This window comes from Tachysurus fulvidraco, chromosome 12 (assembly GCF_022655615.1).
Source record: "Tachysurus fulvidraco isolate hzauxx_2018 chromosome 12, HZAU_PFXX_2.0, whole genome shotgun sequence".
Taxonomy (NCBI): Eukaryota; Metazoa; Chordata; class Actinopteri; order Siluriformes; family Bagridae; genus Tachysurus; species Tachysurus fulvidraco.
In genome coordinates this window covers 16,467,973-16,485,675 of record NC_062529.1, presented here as the reverse complement: position 1 = coordinate 16,485,675, position 17,703 = coordinate 16,467,973, and the positions used below count along the sequence as shown (strand labels likewise).

Sequence of the window (17,703 nt, the reverse complement as noted above, 5' to 3'; positions counted from 1 at the left end):
CACATGATGTGAACCTGTGTACAAAACAAGCTTCAGGGGTCCTTAGTTCATTTCATTTCATTTATTTGAGTAGTCTACACAGAGCCCTGGCCTCAACCCCACTGAACATCTTTGGCCTCGACTGGAATGCTAACTGCTACTTCAACCTCTTCGCTCACCTTCAGTGCCTAACCTCATTACTGCTCTTATGACTGAACGGGCAAATCCCTCAGCTACTCTCCAACATCTACAGGAACATCTTCCCAGAAAAGGGTAGGTAATTATAATGGCATAGAGGGGTTAAATACGGCCTGAAATGTTTAAACACAAATATGGGCATGATGGTCAGGGGTACACAAACGTTTGGCAGTATAGTGAAGGTTTTTTCAGATTTTTATTTTCCATACTGACAACACAAGTTAGTCGGTCACATAAAATAAACCAAAGAAGACAAAACTTTAATACTAGTGTACATATATTGTTAAACGTTATGCCTTACCTACAGTATTAATCCACAGACAAAATATCAACAAAAATTCTCAATTCCCCCAAAAATGTTCCCAACCACAGTGGAAAAGCTCACCTTCCATGGAAAAGTTTATTAGCCAACATGGAGTTCATGGATGTCTTGTATTCCAGATAGCCACTAAGACAGAAATAGACAGACAGGAAGAATAAAACGTTTCAGCAGCTTAGGGTATTGAGACTACAAACATGTGGAAGAAGAGCAGTGGAATAAAAAAACCTGCAATACATTACTGGATATGATGCTTTTCTACTTTGCTTGTACTGTATGTCTTGGACAGATATATTCCTGAATTAATAAAGATTTCAATAGTATTTACTTGTGTTTAAAAAAAATAAAATAAAAAAAATCTAAAATGTACAACACATCATCTTGCCAAGAGTTTTTGGCTTTTCGAACCTGTAGAGCTCCCAAGTTTGTGGTGTGGGGAAAATACGGATGAATCCACCTCTCCTTTCGTGCTCCTCCTGTGTCCTCCTCAGGACTTTGACCTGGCCAAAACAAATGAAGAGCACAACTTTTAAGATAAAGAACAGAAGGGTATACAGGCTAGTCTGTAATCTTTTTAAAAGCTTTTAAGATGTATGAAAATATTGATCGAACCATAAATTGCAAAACCAATAAGCCAATTACTCAGTCAAATCAAATTATAAGAATTAAGATTTACCTCCTCTGCAGTCAAGCCCAGCGTGTCTACATGCCTGACTCCCTGTTTCTCTTTCAGCTCCTCAACATTATTGGCAGACTGCGGTCTCTGACGCTGGATAAACAAATAGTAACTTTACTCTCTCTACATGTGGAAATCAAATATGCATCACTGTTTAAAATTTTTTCAATAAATTACTAGTAATAGTAGATAAAACAATGTGGTTATATCTGCACAGACTAAGTGGTAATAAACTGACAGGTTATCCATGTTATATACTACTATATACTATAATATAATATTTTCATTTTAGGAAAGCCAGGGTAAGTTTTACGAGTAAATGTTTACCTATACAAAACAAAAAACTCCTCTGTGCAATTCCTTTTTCGTTTGGTTAAATAAATGTTACGTTTCATCTCCGTTGGCATTCTTGCCTGGCTCTGCGCTTTAGCCTCCCACGCTAATGGCAATTGTAGCCATGGGAGATTGACGGCTTTGCTTGGGCTTTTGACAGCAGGCCAAAAGTCAGCAGGAGTCAGTATCTGACCTGTATGCCTGCATTTGTCATCCTAAATAAAACATTACGTTGCATTAAATTACATTATATTTAACTGAGTAGTTTTGGCCCATCAGGAGAGCCAAAGACTGAAATCCATGGAAATAACCTAACTTTGTATTGCTTCTAATAAGTGAATCAAAAGGTAAAGTAGAAAACAGAACAAGAGGCCACCACGCCATGTCCGTTATGAGGAAGACTGCTTCATGGTAAAAAGACAAAAAGAATGAATGGCACTATAAGCAGTGGCTGTCTAATTTGACTAGGATTTTTTTTTTTTTTTTTTGGTTTTTTGTTTTTCAATTTGTTTCACATTCACTACTTTAATCTACCCAGATTTTTAGCTCCACTTACCTCAAAGATAAGTGCATGTAAAAACACTTAGTATTTAAAAAAAAACACTCGATTAGTATTAAAGTTAGTATTAATTGTCAAGAATTACAGCCACACCCCAATCTATTTCCTGATGTAGAAATAATCGAAGACTGCAAAGAAAATGCAATAAAAGTGTCATTTTACATGATAATTTCATACATGTCTACACAGATACTTAATTTTTTTTAATCAATTCTCAACTTGAGCAACTAAAAGCAACACCTATGCCTTAGAGCATTCAGTGGAGAAAATTAATCCCCTAAATGTATAACCTGGTGCCTTATTTGTTTAATAGCTTGGGTAAATGCTGTCTCATAGCTTTTCCCTCATTATAATAGAAAGCTCTTCAATAAACAAAAATGGAGGACATTTAGGATATTTGCGGCACTGAGTAAATATTCCATTGCAATATGCTATTGTAACCACTGACCATCAAAATAAGTGACGACATTGATGGAAACGTGATGGAAAATGCATTTCCACTAATAGAAGTAACAATATTGGTCCTTACAGCTGATTCATGCTATTTTAGTGCTCTATTACTCATTATAGCAAATGAAGAAGAATTAAAAAGCAAAAGAAAAAAATAATAAGATTCTGTTAGTTTATATTAAAAAAAAGCAGACCTACCACTCTGGATTTGGCAGAGGCAGCCTGTGCAATGATATGATGCTAAGGGGCAGATTAAAAAAAAAAAAAAAAACAGCATTATACAATGATGCACAACTGTGGTCATTAAGGGCTTAAACATCAGCTGTTACTCTCATTTGCCTACCACAATAGTAATATGCTATATATTCCAATATATGAATCAGAAGGGTAAAAGGAATAGAAGAAAACCAAATTATACCCCATTATCAGTGATGCAACACTGAACTACACGGTTTCTGTAACAGAATCCTATTGGCATTGTTTGCTTGGTTATAAAATGTCTGGCTTCAGTATAGCCAAAATGACAAAATGTTAGTCATCAATCACAGGATCGGTAATGGTTTAAAACGTGAAAGATGTACAAAAATAACAGTCTTGATAAATATTAACTATTGAACGTATCATTTTGCATGATGTAAATAAAATTATGCAAAGAAAGGTGGCATCAAATAAGTTCAAGCATTTTAAAAGTTGAACTTTATGAGAAAATATTAACATGATGTAAATTTACAAATTTATACACCTACCTGAGTTTTAAAGTTCTTCACAGCTGGGTCAAATCCAGCCTTATCTAACCGAGTCTGTTTTAGTAGAGGGTTCTGGCATACAAATCCTGGAGGCAGAAAAAAAAATCATTTAGTACTAAAATCTAGTAAAATATTGCTTTGTAAGTTAAAGCTAAAAGGAAAAAAACTTTTGTATTCAGTATTAAACATAAAAACTTACACAAAGCTGAATAGTGACATAAAATAAAAACTTTTGCATAAAATTGGCATTTGTACTTTGTACAATTTTGACCAATTGTTCAAAATACAGCAGAAAATGAGAATTTCTCAGTTCTAATACATCAGGAATAGTTTATACTATATTTACATTGAATCTTAGGGATGAAGGTGTGAAAACCCTCTCTTCCCTATCTGTTACAGAAACTCTAGCCAATAATAGGCATCTATGAGTTCATTCTTTGTGAACAGGGCAGATAGTGAGTGCTGTAACCCCTTCCACTGAGCCAGGACATATACAGTAAATCCTTTCTTAACAATGCAAAGCCTAAATGTACCTACACATGCAGCAGAACAGAAATACTGGAAGAAGCTCAGCCATAAGACTAAAAAGACCATTTCCACCTAAACAAAACACAATTCTAACACCAATTGGTTAAATGAACAGAAAGAAAAAATGTGTAAACATTGCGTGTGCAACAAAACTGACACAAGCAATCAGCTATTACATTTTATAAACACAGTCAGATTCAGCAGGTGTAAGGATGAGCAAAATTTCTTTTATTAACCAAAGCAATCTCATATGCGTTACCTTTATTTTGGCGAGAGGGTCAAAAATAGGCCTATGGTTAAACAGGTTAAACTGCCCCATGACACTGGATGTGCATGATAAAATGATTTATTGATTTTCTCCCTGAGCTCACCCAATAACACTCAAAACAGAAAACAGCGGATGCATCTATCCAACAAAATTAAATTTATTAGCATCCCATTTTCCCTAATGGGTCCTGAAGGAAATACACTGGAACCATGAAACAACCATTACTATGCATCAGTCCTGTGGCATCAAGGAGCCTGGCCACAAAGACAAGTCTAGACCTTTTATTACATTACATAATCAAAATCTGTTAGGAGCTATAAATGTTCCCATTATCTCTACCACAGAGGCAAACTAGAATGACCTGAATATGAATGTTAGACAATTCAAGGAAAGGAATTTATGCAGTAAAATAAGCTGCTCTAGGGGCAAAACCGTTTCCTAATAAATGTAAAGCAATACTGCTTGATGTTTTTTTTTTTATGTTAACTGGAGAAAATTAGTTTTGTAAATACAAATTATCTGTAGCTGGAGCATTAAACACTGCTATAAACACATGTGTAAAGCTCTTTGAATTAATATAAATAAATGGTATATAATAAAGAGGCAGTTTCTCTTATCCTGTCCACAAGAATTTAATGACACTTTAATGGTGATACTTCTACAACATGGGTACGCTCATGCCAAACAATAATCTCTGTGGTTTTCTTTCAAAACCATCAATGTCACTGACAACATTAAATGAATATGGGAGCATTTATAAGACTACAAGAATGCTTGCGTGCATCATAACTGAAACCACCAACAGGCAATACGATATTCAGTTAAAGTCTTATTGCCATTTTCAGTATGGATTACGTGACTAGCAATAATCTCCAGAAACAATAGGAAAAAGCAGCACTTAAATTTAGAAAAAGCCTGAAATAGGCCCCATGTGAAGTGAAGAAGAACCCATGAAGGCTTACTAGTTCATAAGTAAGAGAAACACAGAACACCTTATTTACCAAAGTAATGCACCATTCACAGACAAATCTGATCATAGAATGAGAATAACTCAGGTACATACACACACACACACACACACACACGAAACTCCTATTAAACATGAACATGTAAATGAACACATAAGCAGTTTGCATATTGACTATTTAGTATAGTTTGAACAATTTTAGGGAAAAAGAATACACAATTATTACAATTGATTACAGTAAAAACAAACAAACAAATAAATAAAATAAAATAATCCAGTGAAGAAAACTAACAGTTGAATTGACCTGATTGACTGATATTTTCAGCAAACTTTCAACTTATTTCGTGCTCAATTAAATTTAGATAACTGTAGCCTGCTGAATGCATCCTGTTTATTTGTATAAATCAGTGTGTTTTACACACAAATTACATGTACAGCTGAAACAGAGTCATCAATGGCAATCAATTTACTGCTCAATTTACTGCTTTACGATTCCACACATTTGGATGAATATGGTCCAGTAAAGTGACTGAAAACCCGAATATGATGCGATGCGTAAATATTATGAATGGATAGTAAGTGATTATACAATTGAGAATTGAGTATAAGGTGAAAACAAAAGAAACTCACCCACAAGAGAAAACATATCTGAGATCATGCTGGCCTTTATTTTCAGGTCAAGAGGAGTATCACTGGAAATATCAAACACATGCAATATAGGAAATGAATACATTCAATAAAACATACTATTATTATATATTAAAGGTTTATAAAGATTCATCAGGCACTGTGAAGCATGAGAGGATGAGAAATGCGATATTTGCATCAAACGAGTGGTTAGAAATAAGAAGATAGATGTAGATAAAGGATGTAGAAGTGAGATGACAAAATTCATTTCCTGTTGTGGTACTAGTTTCATACCCTTAGTCAAGCCAAAATGACAATACTGTTCTGTTGTCATCTGGATCGTTTAATCTACAACAGTGTTCATTCCATTTAGCTACATCATCAGTCACAATGATAATACTAGTTATGATTAAGTGCTCTTAATGCTGCATGAGCAACATTAAGTCGATTAGCAAATAACACTCGTGTGAATAATTACACAACATCCATTCAAATCCCTTTCATTGCATTGCAAATACTAGCTGGTATAAATTATACATTTAAGTGACATGTCTATTTCCACGAGTCATGTGAGGCTTTTAACAAGTAGGCCAAAAATTTATTGACTTTAAAAGAGAAAACGCAGGAAACAGGAAACTAACTTGGGCTATTTTAAGAAACACTGTACAAAATGTTTATAGGCATGTTTACAGTACACTTACACTCAAAGTAGTGTTCGGGGGAAAACCCTCGACTCGTTTGAGACTTCATTAAGAATTTCTCTTTCCATTTGCCAAACCAACATAAAGGGAGTCTTTGAGTCAGGGTTTTTAAACAAACTGCTAGCAATACAGAGGTGGACCTGACCCACTATTCCACATTGAATCATCTGAGTTTAGTATAACATAGTTCATGCAGCAACAGAGGAGGCATAGGAAATGTCACCTTTGAGAGAAAAGTTGAAATATATATAAATATATATAAATAATATATATAAATATAAATCGTCAGGTAGCAACAGGAGTATGCTTAGCTAAATATTTTTATCCTAATATTACCAGTAAAATCTGCAAAAACATTATCTAGCTGATGAGAAAATTGCATAAGGGCAAACATGCTTAATTTTATTAACTATGTGTAGTTCACTCTCATGGGTTCCTTACTTTTCAGACACCATGCAGAACTCAAAGCTTTACAGTTTCAAAATCCAAGTCATTATCTCCGTTTAGTCATTACATCAGAAGCCCTGCTGATCCATTAAAGATGCACAATTGCCAAGTCTGTACTGAGAACATTTACTCTTTCAAATTTTCAGAGCATACACTGGATGATATCATGATTTTTATCTGTATCAAACAGGCGAAAAGTTAAAGGTTTCCAAAATCAGAGGACTGGAATATAACCACAGAATTACATCAGTTAAAGATTTATGAAATCAATACAAAATACATAAAAGACATTAATAAAAAGCAGACACGTTTGGATAAGATCAGAGACTACCAAACTTAAATCAATAAGCTAAAATAAATGAAATGCTATATAAAATCCAAGCATATAAAAAACTGGAAAAACTAATGATACAGAAGTATGAGCTTATAGTGTCAAAACCGATGTCACTCACCATGCCAGTGATGGAGAGAGGTTCACTTCCAGGAGCCATGGCTTGAGGTTGGAATCAATGAGAACATCAAAACCATACAGTTCTGCAGACAGAATCATACACACAAACACACACTTATGAAATTAGCTTGGTAGATGGAAGTACAGCCAGCTTCTCAAGATACCCAACATGGAGGCAGCCACTGAAGAGGCCTCATCATAAGCTAGAGGCTGCCATGTGACAGCATGCATATTTCTGCTACTGATTAAGCATATATTAAATATCCAATCATCTGAAGAATATGCGATTCCAGACAGTTACTAAGAAAAGCATGGATTAAATTCAATATCCCCAACCAAATGAAGAAGATTAAAGACAGACCAAGATAAGAAACATTTACAGATGCACTCATAAACTCAATAAAAAGTTATTAGATATATTTTTAAGCAAAAGTGGGTCACTCTTCAAAGCCAACATGTGCTAAGATAAAGTTATGACAAAAACAATATAAATTATGTTATTATGTGCCTTTATTGAACTTACTAAAAGACAAAAAAAAAACATCTGTTCTGAGAATCACATAAGGGCTTCTTAATGTTAAAGTTTAAAATGATTGAAATGGCATTCAAATTAGAATTTGATGAAAATGGGACCTTAGAAACATATACAATTTACAAAAGACCACATCTGCAATATTCCCACTCAGCCATGTCATCATTTGTTTGCCCATTACTATTTAGCATATGCTACATGGATATTTGTTCATGCTCCTTCAATTAGGCTCCCAGCAAAACCTGGTAACTGCTAGCCACTACACGTACACTTGCATGTACATACACACACTGCTCTCTTATACACCATCAACGACAAGCCACATAATAACGGACATAATGTGACACGACGCGGTTATTATGTATGATTCATTTTATTCTAGAATTATATTTCAGTGTATTGTTATATAACTCCAAGGTCTCCGGATCATTTCTGAGCTCGGGTTACTGTCAGTATGGAGTTACTGGCATGCTCTCCCTGTATCTGTGTGGATTTATTCTGGATTACTGGGTTTCCGCACAATAACAGGCTAGAAGATAAATAAGCAAATAAGCAAATCAGCAAATCAGCTATACATTGTAAATAAATCAAATATGGTTTTTGAATTTGTTTTGAAATCATCACCGTTTTCATTTCATGGACTAACCCGATCCAGCCAATAGCACTAATTTAAATTGTTTAAAAGTTTAATTATAAGATCTCTCTTCGATATATAACCGATTTCGCTTAGATGTGATCTTTCTATTTACTATAAAAATGATGAAGATAATTACACTTCTTATGAATCATCTTGAAGTGGCAAACAATTGGTCATATATAAATAACCATATTTAAATATTTACACAAACTTGAGTATACATTGGCCCCGTCCCCTTTAATGCCACGTCAACTAAAAGCTGGAAAAGTATTTTCCAAGTGTGAAAAAGGCACCTGGCAATTCCACAGTCTCTGCAATATTTATCCCTATCTTAAGCCTCTCAGGCAGAGAGGGCTGCACAATAAAGTCCTTTTAGCAGAGAGGGAGTTCAAATGAAGCCATTTTGTTCTCACCGCTCCTGGATTTCACAGTGGAGGTGCTGCTACTGGCAGGAGTGTGTCTATTGTGTGTGTGTGTGTGTGTGTGTGTGTGTGTGTGTGTGTGTGTGTGTGTGTGTGTGTGTGTGTGTGTGTGTATCTCTGCATCAGTGATCAGATTTCAGCGCATTTCATTCTACTGGATGTCATTATAATGAGGATGATCGCTGATTAATGCAGATAATGCGAATAAAAAGCATCCGTTAGCACTTTATATGCAGTTTCTACTCACTAGGAGACATTGACTTAAAGAGCTTAAATCATTTTTCAGGGAGTATAAGACTATTCATCCACAATAATCAATTATTCTCTGAAGAAGAAGAATTAATAATAAGAAAAAACTGTGACTTAAGCAAAAAATCTGCTGTATAAACCTAGAGCTCCTAGAATAAAGCTTTTTTCTGTGTGAATCACCTTAATTATGTAGACTGTCACAGATACCACTTTCTTCTCACTTTCTCACTAAACTAAGATAACAAAAATACTGTATCCAAATTAGTTAATCTCTTATTAAAGTGCCGATTCTTGTCAGATATCAAGTTCCGTTGCTATTAATTCTGCAAACAGCACAGCTATTTAGAAATGGGCAACGAGATCCGATGGGAATGCAGATAGTATGCAAGACTCTGACAGAGACAGTAACACAGTAATGTTAGAGGTGGAAGACATTATACAGTACTTCTTTTTTTTCCTTACACTCAATTGGAGTTTCTCTCACTTTCTGAAATGACATTCTGATTAAGCATCACTGCATAGAAGAAAAGAGAATTAACTCAAACCCTAGAAGTCTGGAAAGATACACAGAATACACAAGATGATAAATGTGCACGTAACCTTTTACGCTCCCTGGATGCCCTGCCACTTGCACACAAACAGACCTCAAACACCATCCACACACTTGCATGCACACTCCTCACCAAACTGCCAACCAAACTCCATGTGCTACACATTTTCCCTCAATTAGGAGCAGACGCCGGTCTTCCCCACTGCCTCAGCCCGCACAAGCAGACTTGCACTCTGGCTCTTTACCATGTACCAAGAGGCCTTAGTAATGTAACCACAAAATATGCACAGTTAGGAAAATAAATAAATATCAACAAGGGAAGATCAAGAGCAAAGTGCTGTCATGAGCTTCTGGGCAATGGAAGAGAGGGAAGGGAGCCTGAGCTCTGAATTCTATCTGAAAACCAAACACACTGCCATAGCTACATAACAGTTTAGGCCACAGGAGCAATAACAGTGGTGTTAGATAGCTGCTAAGTGGTTGTCCTGATTGTTGTGACATCTGACATTTCTCCATCACGTTATAACAAATCCGTTTCTAATCAGCTTTGGGTGGCTTTTTATAAACAATTTAACAATGGGTGGAGGCAGTTGCCTGAGGTCAGAGATGAAGTATCAACACTAAAATAAGAAACTTGTGTTCATAGTTTCTGAGCCAGCCATTTAAGAAGGAATACTTTCAGTATGCAAAACAAAAGATATAACTTGACAGCTATGTATTTCAACTATATATACAATTTTTTCAATTTAGAAAAACAGTACAGCCTGAGTAATCCTCGACAGTGGTCATCAACTGGTTGACCACAGTCCAGATGTGACCCAGCAGAGCAAAGAAAGCACTTGAAAATCACATTAATTAATGATCATGTTGCTGATTAGCTGAACTAAACATGTACCATATTGGGTGTTTCTGTAAGTCTATAATAATCAGAGGGACCCTGTGGAATAAAGATGGAGAAGGGTTCGCTCTGATCACCTACAGTACAATCTTGAAGTGGTTGCTCGAACCTCATCATGGACTAAGTAAGATTAGAGGACTTTATGATCTCAGTATCTCAATGGCACATGGATGAAAAGGGTATTTGCACCAGAGAAGAAAAAGCTGAAATGGCAAAATCACCTATCACACCCTTCATGGGTGACCTGAAAGTGACCCAGGATTTAATGAGTTTAAATAAATGAGCTGTCAAAATCTACTGTTTAAGGAAGTGAGGGTATAAATTCTGCCTTATTCCCTACTATATTCCAGTCACATCTATTACAAAGAAACCATGAAAGCGCTTAGGACCTAAATTGTATGGATACAACATATCCATCTAACCAACTGACCACAAGCTGGAAGCCTGGTTGGCAGCTGTGGACAAGTCTTTAGGTGAAGATACCAGCATGGCATTCTCAGAACCCCATAATCCCTCTTAATCCATAGCTCTCCACTGTGGAGACCTCAAGAATGTGGTCAGCATATTATAATGCATGGGGCTTTGACCACCTCAAACCCTTAGAAGCATCATTCAGTATAGCTGAAACAACAAGCTGAATCAGCGTCCTGCTAAAAAGGGAGTACTTCTGCACGTTTACGGCATTTTGGCAGACGCCCTTATCCAGAGCGGGGGGGATGGTGGATAATGCGAGAAGGTGATCCCAACAACCCAAAGTGGCCTGGACGGCTATCATGGTTTGTTTGTTGGCACAGTGTCTCCTTGTGGACCTGGACCTAGACGGCACCACAAAAGGCTAAGCCCCAGGAAAACACAAGGACAAGTGTCATAGTCTATAACAAAGTGAATGCTGCAATTGGTTGCGAAGGGAAGAGCTAACAGCTGAATTTAGATTAGGTTCCAATAAAAAAAATAAAAAAAAATTTGCAAAATTGCTGAGCCTTACATTCTCACTCAAATTAAAGTCAAATTAGTAGTAGTTCAAACCAAATTATGCAAACACACATTATGCTCTGCATAAAATGTTCACAGTACATATCTTCATAAAGATGCTAAATAATTACAAACAATCAAAAGTTTCACAAAACTTAATATATAATTTTTAAAACCCACTATTCTCAGTGCAATTCTTTATGGGAAGCCAGTCCAAAAAAAAGTTACTGCAAGTCTTTCAAATGCCACTGAATGTGTTATCTACGTGAGAAAGATGTAAGGAATTTAATTAGTGAAACAGCTATTAACTAAACAAGATGAAGTGTTCTAAAGGATGTAGTGTTTAAGGCAAGTCCAGATGGGAATAATAAAATAGGCTTTAACTTGTCTAATCAGGTTTATTTGGTGGATCTGTTCATCATCATCCTCATCATCAACATGCAGTTGAACTGTCTGTTGATTAATCATGAGCTAGAGTTAAAAGAAAAATGAACTTCTTAAGATATGGGTACTTGCTAACTGATAGTCCCACACATAGATGGCTAGTTTAAAAAATACTCCTCATATCAAATAAAAAAACAGGTTCACAGGTATTTCACAGATGTGCTCTACTATATGCTTAAAAAATGGATTATTCATTGCAAGTTTTATGCCAACATACACACAGACACTCGTTTCTTCACAGACCATATAAACAATCTTTTTTTTTGCATTTGAGAAAAAAGGGAGCAATAAGGAATTAAGTTACAGTGGCTCATTCAGATAGGACCCCCCAGGAAACCTTCCTTAACGTAATAAAAAGTATATTATAGTCCCTAAACGGTTGAGGGAATCGTTTGGCAAGTATCAGAATTATGTGTTTAACACCCCCCACATGGCCTTCACGCAAGTACGAGTGATATGGTGCATAAACTGGAAAACAATGAAGCCGTTCTTTTGTAGACTGCCTAATGCTTTCAGATGCTGAACTGAATCTTGATTTTTGTCCTATCTATCAATGCCTAGAAGTAAAGAAATAAGCACTGTGAGCTTTACCATTTATCTATGAACAAACAAACTCTGAAAATGACATAAAGAGGAATCAGCGAAAGCAGATTGGAAAATAAGTTCTATAAACTCATGTGCTACTTTAAGGATTAAACTGCTCATGTAGTGTTTGTTTCACAAAGGAGTAATGATACCACATTCACATATTGTTGGAATTCACACAGAAGAACAGAAACCTCTGGGATCAATAGAAGGAAATGTGGTGACGTGTGTGATCAGTGAAGACCAAAGTAGAGAATGGGTATATTCTGATTGGCCACCTTTATCTTTTGATGAAATATTTTTATCCCAATGTGAGCAATCTCTTCCAGGCTGACAGCTGTCCATTACATATGGTACAAGGTCTCGCTGGATGTTTTGATAAGAATAAAATTGCTGTACATCATATGCTATGGTGTTTGCATTCACATGGTCACAACACCACATATTTTGGAGTGACCTGTTAGACAGAGCTGTAGAAGAATATAGTTCATCCCTCCCATTCATGTTCAGCAAAAGAACAGAAGAATGCAAACCTGGACTGCAAAATAGTACATTGATTATGTTTTAATTCAAGTTGCTTCTGTAATTGCACAGTTTTTTTGGAGATTCACAAGAATGGGCCTGCAAGTGTAAAAACAGAGAGAGCAACAGTTGAACATTTAGGAAGATGAATTGCAAGTCAAGTGCTATAAAATGACCCCTGTCCTCCTTGACCACAGCAGTGTGTTTTCTTTGGACTAAACGCATAACTCAGCATATGTGCATTTGGCTTTAGGTCTTTTCACCTTTCTCTACTCTCTTGCTGTTTCATAATAATGATAAGCACAATTATGTTTTTGGTGATTTATGAAGTTATTTGAAGGAATTATGGTTATGAACACACATTTTGTTTGCGCAAGATAAAATACATTATGTGTGTAAAAAAAAGTGAAATGAAGTGTCTGGAATACTACTTTTTAAGTACATTTATAATAAGTTGAGTTCTTACATTCTCTTATTTTATGTAAAAAACGTTGTTTTTGTATGTATGAATATTTCTACTAACACTATCTGTATCTTGACATATCTATTACATTCCAATGACGTCTGCACCTGCATAGGCTGCTCGTCTTTAGTCACGTACTATTCTGACCCAAACTTGCACTGACCCCATAGCCTGCCGTATGCATTACCACAACCTCACCCTGTGGACTCACTAACACCTCACTGGGGAATGCGAGAGAAAAAAAGTAGAAGAGGGGATACCATCTTTATGAGGGTGATTTTCAGATAGAGTAGCTTTAGAGCTGGTATAAAACATTTGCTACCTAAACAACCAACACTTCCTAGGGAATTGTTATGTCTACAAACATAACTGAAGGGATAATAGATAAATAGGGAGATGGAAGTGAGAAGGAAAATGAAATGGAGAAGGGGGGGGGGGGCTGGGATGGCTTACACAATGCAATTTTCATTCCCGTACCATTCTTCTCAGCTCTTAGTGGGATTGACAGAGAAAAGGGAGTGTGAAGTGAATGCCAAGGGGAGAGGAGGGAAGATTAACATAGACTTTGAGCCTAAAAAAGGAGTGAGGGAGGGAGCAATTATGCCAATACTAACAGAGGTAATAGTTCCAAAAAAGTGAAGAAAAAAAAATAAAAATTCACACAGTCCTGCAGCAACACAGTATTAAGATATCTAGAAACAGAGATGTTAAAATTGCCTTAAAACATACTGGCGCTTATTCTTAAAATAAGTCCTCATTATAAAATAGAATGAATATGCTTTACAATCCAAGTATTGCTAAGTGATACAAGCCATGCGTATAAGACATAAAGTGCTTACTTCCCCAACCCCAAGCCCCGCCCCACCCCATCCCCATCGCCAAAACCATACAAATCAATATTTTTATTTCAGCTGGAAACAAATCCCCAATTTTACTTTTTTAAATAAGTAAAAAAAAAGGGGGCAGGGAAATTTTCTGACACAGCTTACCAAAGCAGTTGCGATGAGGGACAAACATCTTGCAGGCTGTAGCAATCTGTAACTCTGCACTCAGCACAGCTTTAACGATCAGGTCCTCTATCTGACTCATCAGCACTGACACACAACAGAGAACATGTTAGTCACAGAGACTGGGGACAATTTCATCACGGTCTAATTCTACTTTGATTCTCAGCATGTATGCCTTAAAACCACATTAAAATGTTAATTCACCATTGATAGGTTTGATATTGTGTTTTGATATTTGACGTTGAAGCAATTATAGGAACTGCATTAGCAAGCTTGTATGGTAAAATAATTTAACTATATATGCAAATTTGTTTCGTAACATTATATTCAACGTTATATTAACCGTGCATGAAATAATAGTATGTTCCTATATAACCGGTGAGTGTTATCTGGTGCCTTTACTCACATGTGGTGTCTTTTCCCTCCTGTTTTAAATACCTCAGCATTGCACTCATGCTCCATTTGTTCCCATAATCCTCTACTTCAGGGTCATCACAGCTGAAAAGGAAGACAAGGTCCTCAGTGTCAGGCTTTGCCAAAACAGCACTGAGCAATGAGTACAGTGTAACAATGTTGACATGATTAACAAACAAGCAGGATTAGCTCAGATCTGAGGATGCATTCCTTCTCCTTTTGGGAACAAGGAACAGCACTGAATGATGATTTAACTGCTCATGACAACAAAAAGTTTTTCAAATTAGTGTCACATTCATATAAATCTACTACATTAACTAACTGATAGGAGATAAGAAGAAGACCCCATACAGCGAAAAGGTGCACAATGTTCTGCACAAGTTTTTAACATGATGAACTAAAGCCATTCACAGAGAAACAGGGGAAGCCCTTGATATAAATAGGCCTCTAAAATAACACGCTGATGCATAAACGAAGGTCTATCATCTTGCAATTGTACATGTATGGAATAGGATTTGGTCCAAAGCATGATCAATTTCCCAAACAGGTTTCAGTTTTCAGCACACGGAATGGACAGAATAAAAGATCTGTGTATATAGCGCTAAAGTCAGAATCAATTCAACCATACCTGACATAGTCACTGCTCTTCTTGTTTACACTGTAGTTGGTGAGGTGCATGAACTGGTTCTTGATGTTCTTCACAGCATGGTCATATTTCACAGTAGCAAATCTACAAATCAAACAGAGGAAAGATCTGGTAAACAAGGACGGCAGGCCCACAATATGCTCCAGTGAATATTCCTGATTTAAAATGATTTAACAACATAAAGATGAATAAGCCTAGTAACTGTAATACTCTTAAGATTAAGACAACAAAAACAAAGCTAGACAAAAGGAAGTCAGCTTTAGTCCAGCATCAACCAGCATCCATGAGCTTGAATACAAACAATTAAATAAATTATCAACACATTTTAAAAATATACACTTTTTGTTCTTCTCTTAAGGTAAAACTCTATTTTGTCAGTGTATAATACTGCAGTATTTCTCTGAGTGGTCACCACATGTAGAATAATGGGAATTTCCTGGCATAGTGAACCCTTGAATGCCTGCAAAGCCACTGGAATGTCTAAGCTAAAAGTTGGACACAATACTCAGCCAGAATTTAGGAAAGGTAGTTAATAATGGTTAATATAAACTGAAGCATCACTCAATGTAGGCCTCACTTATGCCAATGCTAACAGTAACAGACCAACCATTTTACACATCGCCCTAGTCAATCTGATCCCTCAAGTCTCCCGCCACCACACCTAGCCAATACTTAACCAGCTCCATCTGCTTTATTTCCTCAAAGCTGTCTTTAGAGCCTTTACTTTACAGTTAGCACTACTAAATTATGGAACTACAAAAATAGGCTACAAAAGTCACTGTAAACCTTAATAAATCAGTATGCCTACTGAATATCCTGTCTCACTGTTGATGCTGATCCATTTATGAATCATATAGAAATCATACATTTAAACAAATTTATAAAAATTGTAAGAAAAATGGTAGGTATTGCATCATGGATACAATGATAATGGCTAGAAAAAAACAATCAAATGAACTGGACTTTTTTTATTTAATCAGAATGTTCTTGCTGCCATCTAGTGGTCATACACATCAGGTGGACATAAAAACTAATAATGCAATGCTATGTTGGTGTTCTTTCAGTTCCCTGTTCGGGGCTGTCACAAAGGATCATCTGGCCTGCACACTTAATTTGGCACGGGTTTTATGCCAGATGCCCTTCCTGATGCAACCCTCCCATTTTAACCCGGGCTTGGGAGGGGCACTGAGAGGAGTCAAACCTGGGCAGCGACAATGAGAGCATGGGTTCTGCCATTGCACTACCAGTGAGACCAATAATTCAGTTATATAGTGGTGAAAACAAATTATAAAACTGGATACAACATGTACCAGTATGTAAAAATGTCCCTGAAAAGAAGACCCTGAGCTATACAGATACATTGGTGAAAGACTGTTACAACATTTGTCTAATGAAAACAATGTAATAAGTGACTTATCTGCAATGAGTTTCCTGGCAAGCGTTCACTAACATCAGTGTTACATTATTCAATATCTTACCAATCAAAAAATGTTTAGGTATCTAGAACTAACTTAGTTTATTAATCAAAAACTAAATTCTGGCTAAAAAAAAAATAATAAAAATTCTCTCACTCACTCATTTTCTACCGCTTATCTGAACTACTCGGGTCACGGGGAGCCTGTGCCTATCTCAGGCATCATCGGGCATCAAGGCAGGATACACCCTGGATGGAGTGCCAACCCATCGCAGGGCACACACACACACTCTCATTCAATCAAACACTCACACACTTCGGACAATTTTCCAGAGATGCCAATCAACCTACCATGGCATGTCTTTGGACTGGGGGAGGAAACCGGGGTAACCCGAGGAAACCCCCGAGGCGCGGGGAGAACATGCAAACTCCACACACACAAGGCAGAGGCGGGAATCGAACCCCGACCCTGGAGGTGTGAGGCGAATGTGCTAACCACTAAGCCACCGTGCCCCCCTATAATAAAAATTAAAAAAAAAAAAAAAAAAAAAAAAGCACTCACCTGGTTAAGCCCTCTTCATAGACATAGATAATGATAGGGTCATAAGATGTCACCAACACATACAATCGTACATCAAACTTAAAGTCTACATGAAAAAGAGAAAGAAGGTTAAAGAACACAAAACAATGACTCTTGTT

General features: G+C 36.5%; 1 protein-coding gene across 10 annotated transcripts in view; it reads right to left on the bottom strand.

The window, feature by feature from the left end:
• ttll5 (tubulin tyrosine ligase-like family, member 5) overlaps window positions 1-17,703 on the bottom strand; it is a 61,210-nt gene that overhangs the window by 37,760 nt on the left and 5,747 nt on the right. For all 10 annotated transcript variants that reach the window (XR_007144482.1, XR_007144483.1, XR_007144484.1 and 7 more), the window contains 11 exons: window positions 17,567-17,651; window positions 15,573-15,674; window positions 14,937-15,028; window positions 14,513-14,617; window positions 7,251-7,332; window positions 5,654-5,715; window positions 3,261-3,346; window positions 2,713-2,754; window positions 1,173-1,265; window positions 905-996; window positions 563-625 (listed from right to left, as the gene is read on the bottom strand). Coding sequence is in view for 6 of the 10 variants with exons in the window: in XM_027172852.2 (XP_027028653.2) it covers window positions 563-625; window positions 905-996; window positions 1,173-1,265; window positions 2,713-2,754; window positions 3,261-3,346; window positions 5,654-5,715; window positions 7,251-7,332; window positions 14,513-14,617; window positions 14,937-15,028; window positions 15,573-15,674; window positions 17,567-17,651 (904 nt within the window). In the remaining 4 variants the exon portion in view is untranslated. The remainder of the gene's footprint in view (window positions 1-562; window positions 626-904; window positions 997-1,172; window positions 1,266-2,712; window positions 2,755-3,260; window positions 3,347-5,653; window positions 5,716-7,250; window positions 7,333-14,512; window positions 14,618-14,936; window positions 15,029-15,572; window positions 15,675-17,566; window positions 17,652-17,703) is intronic.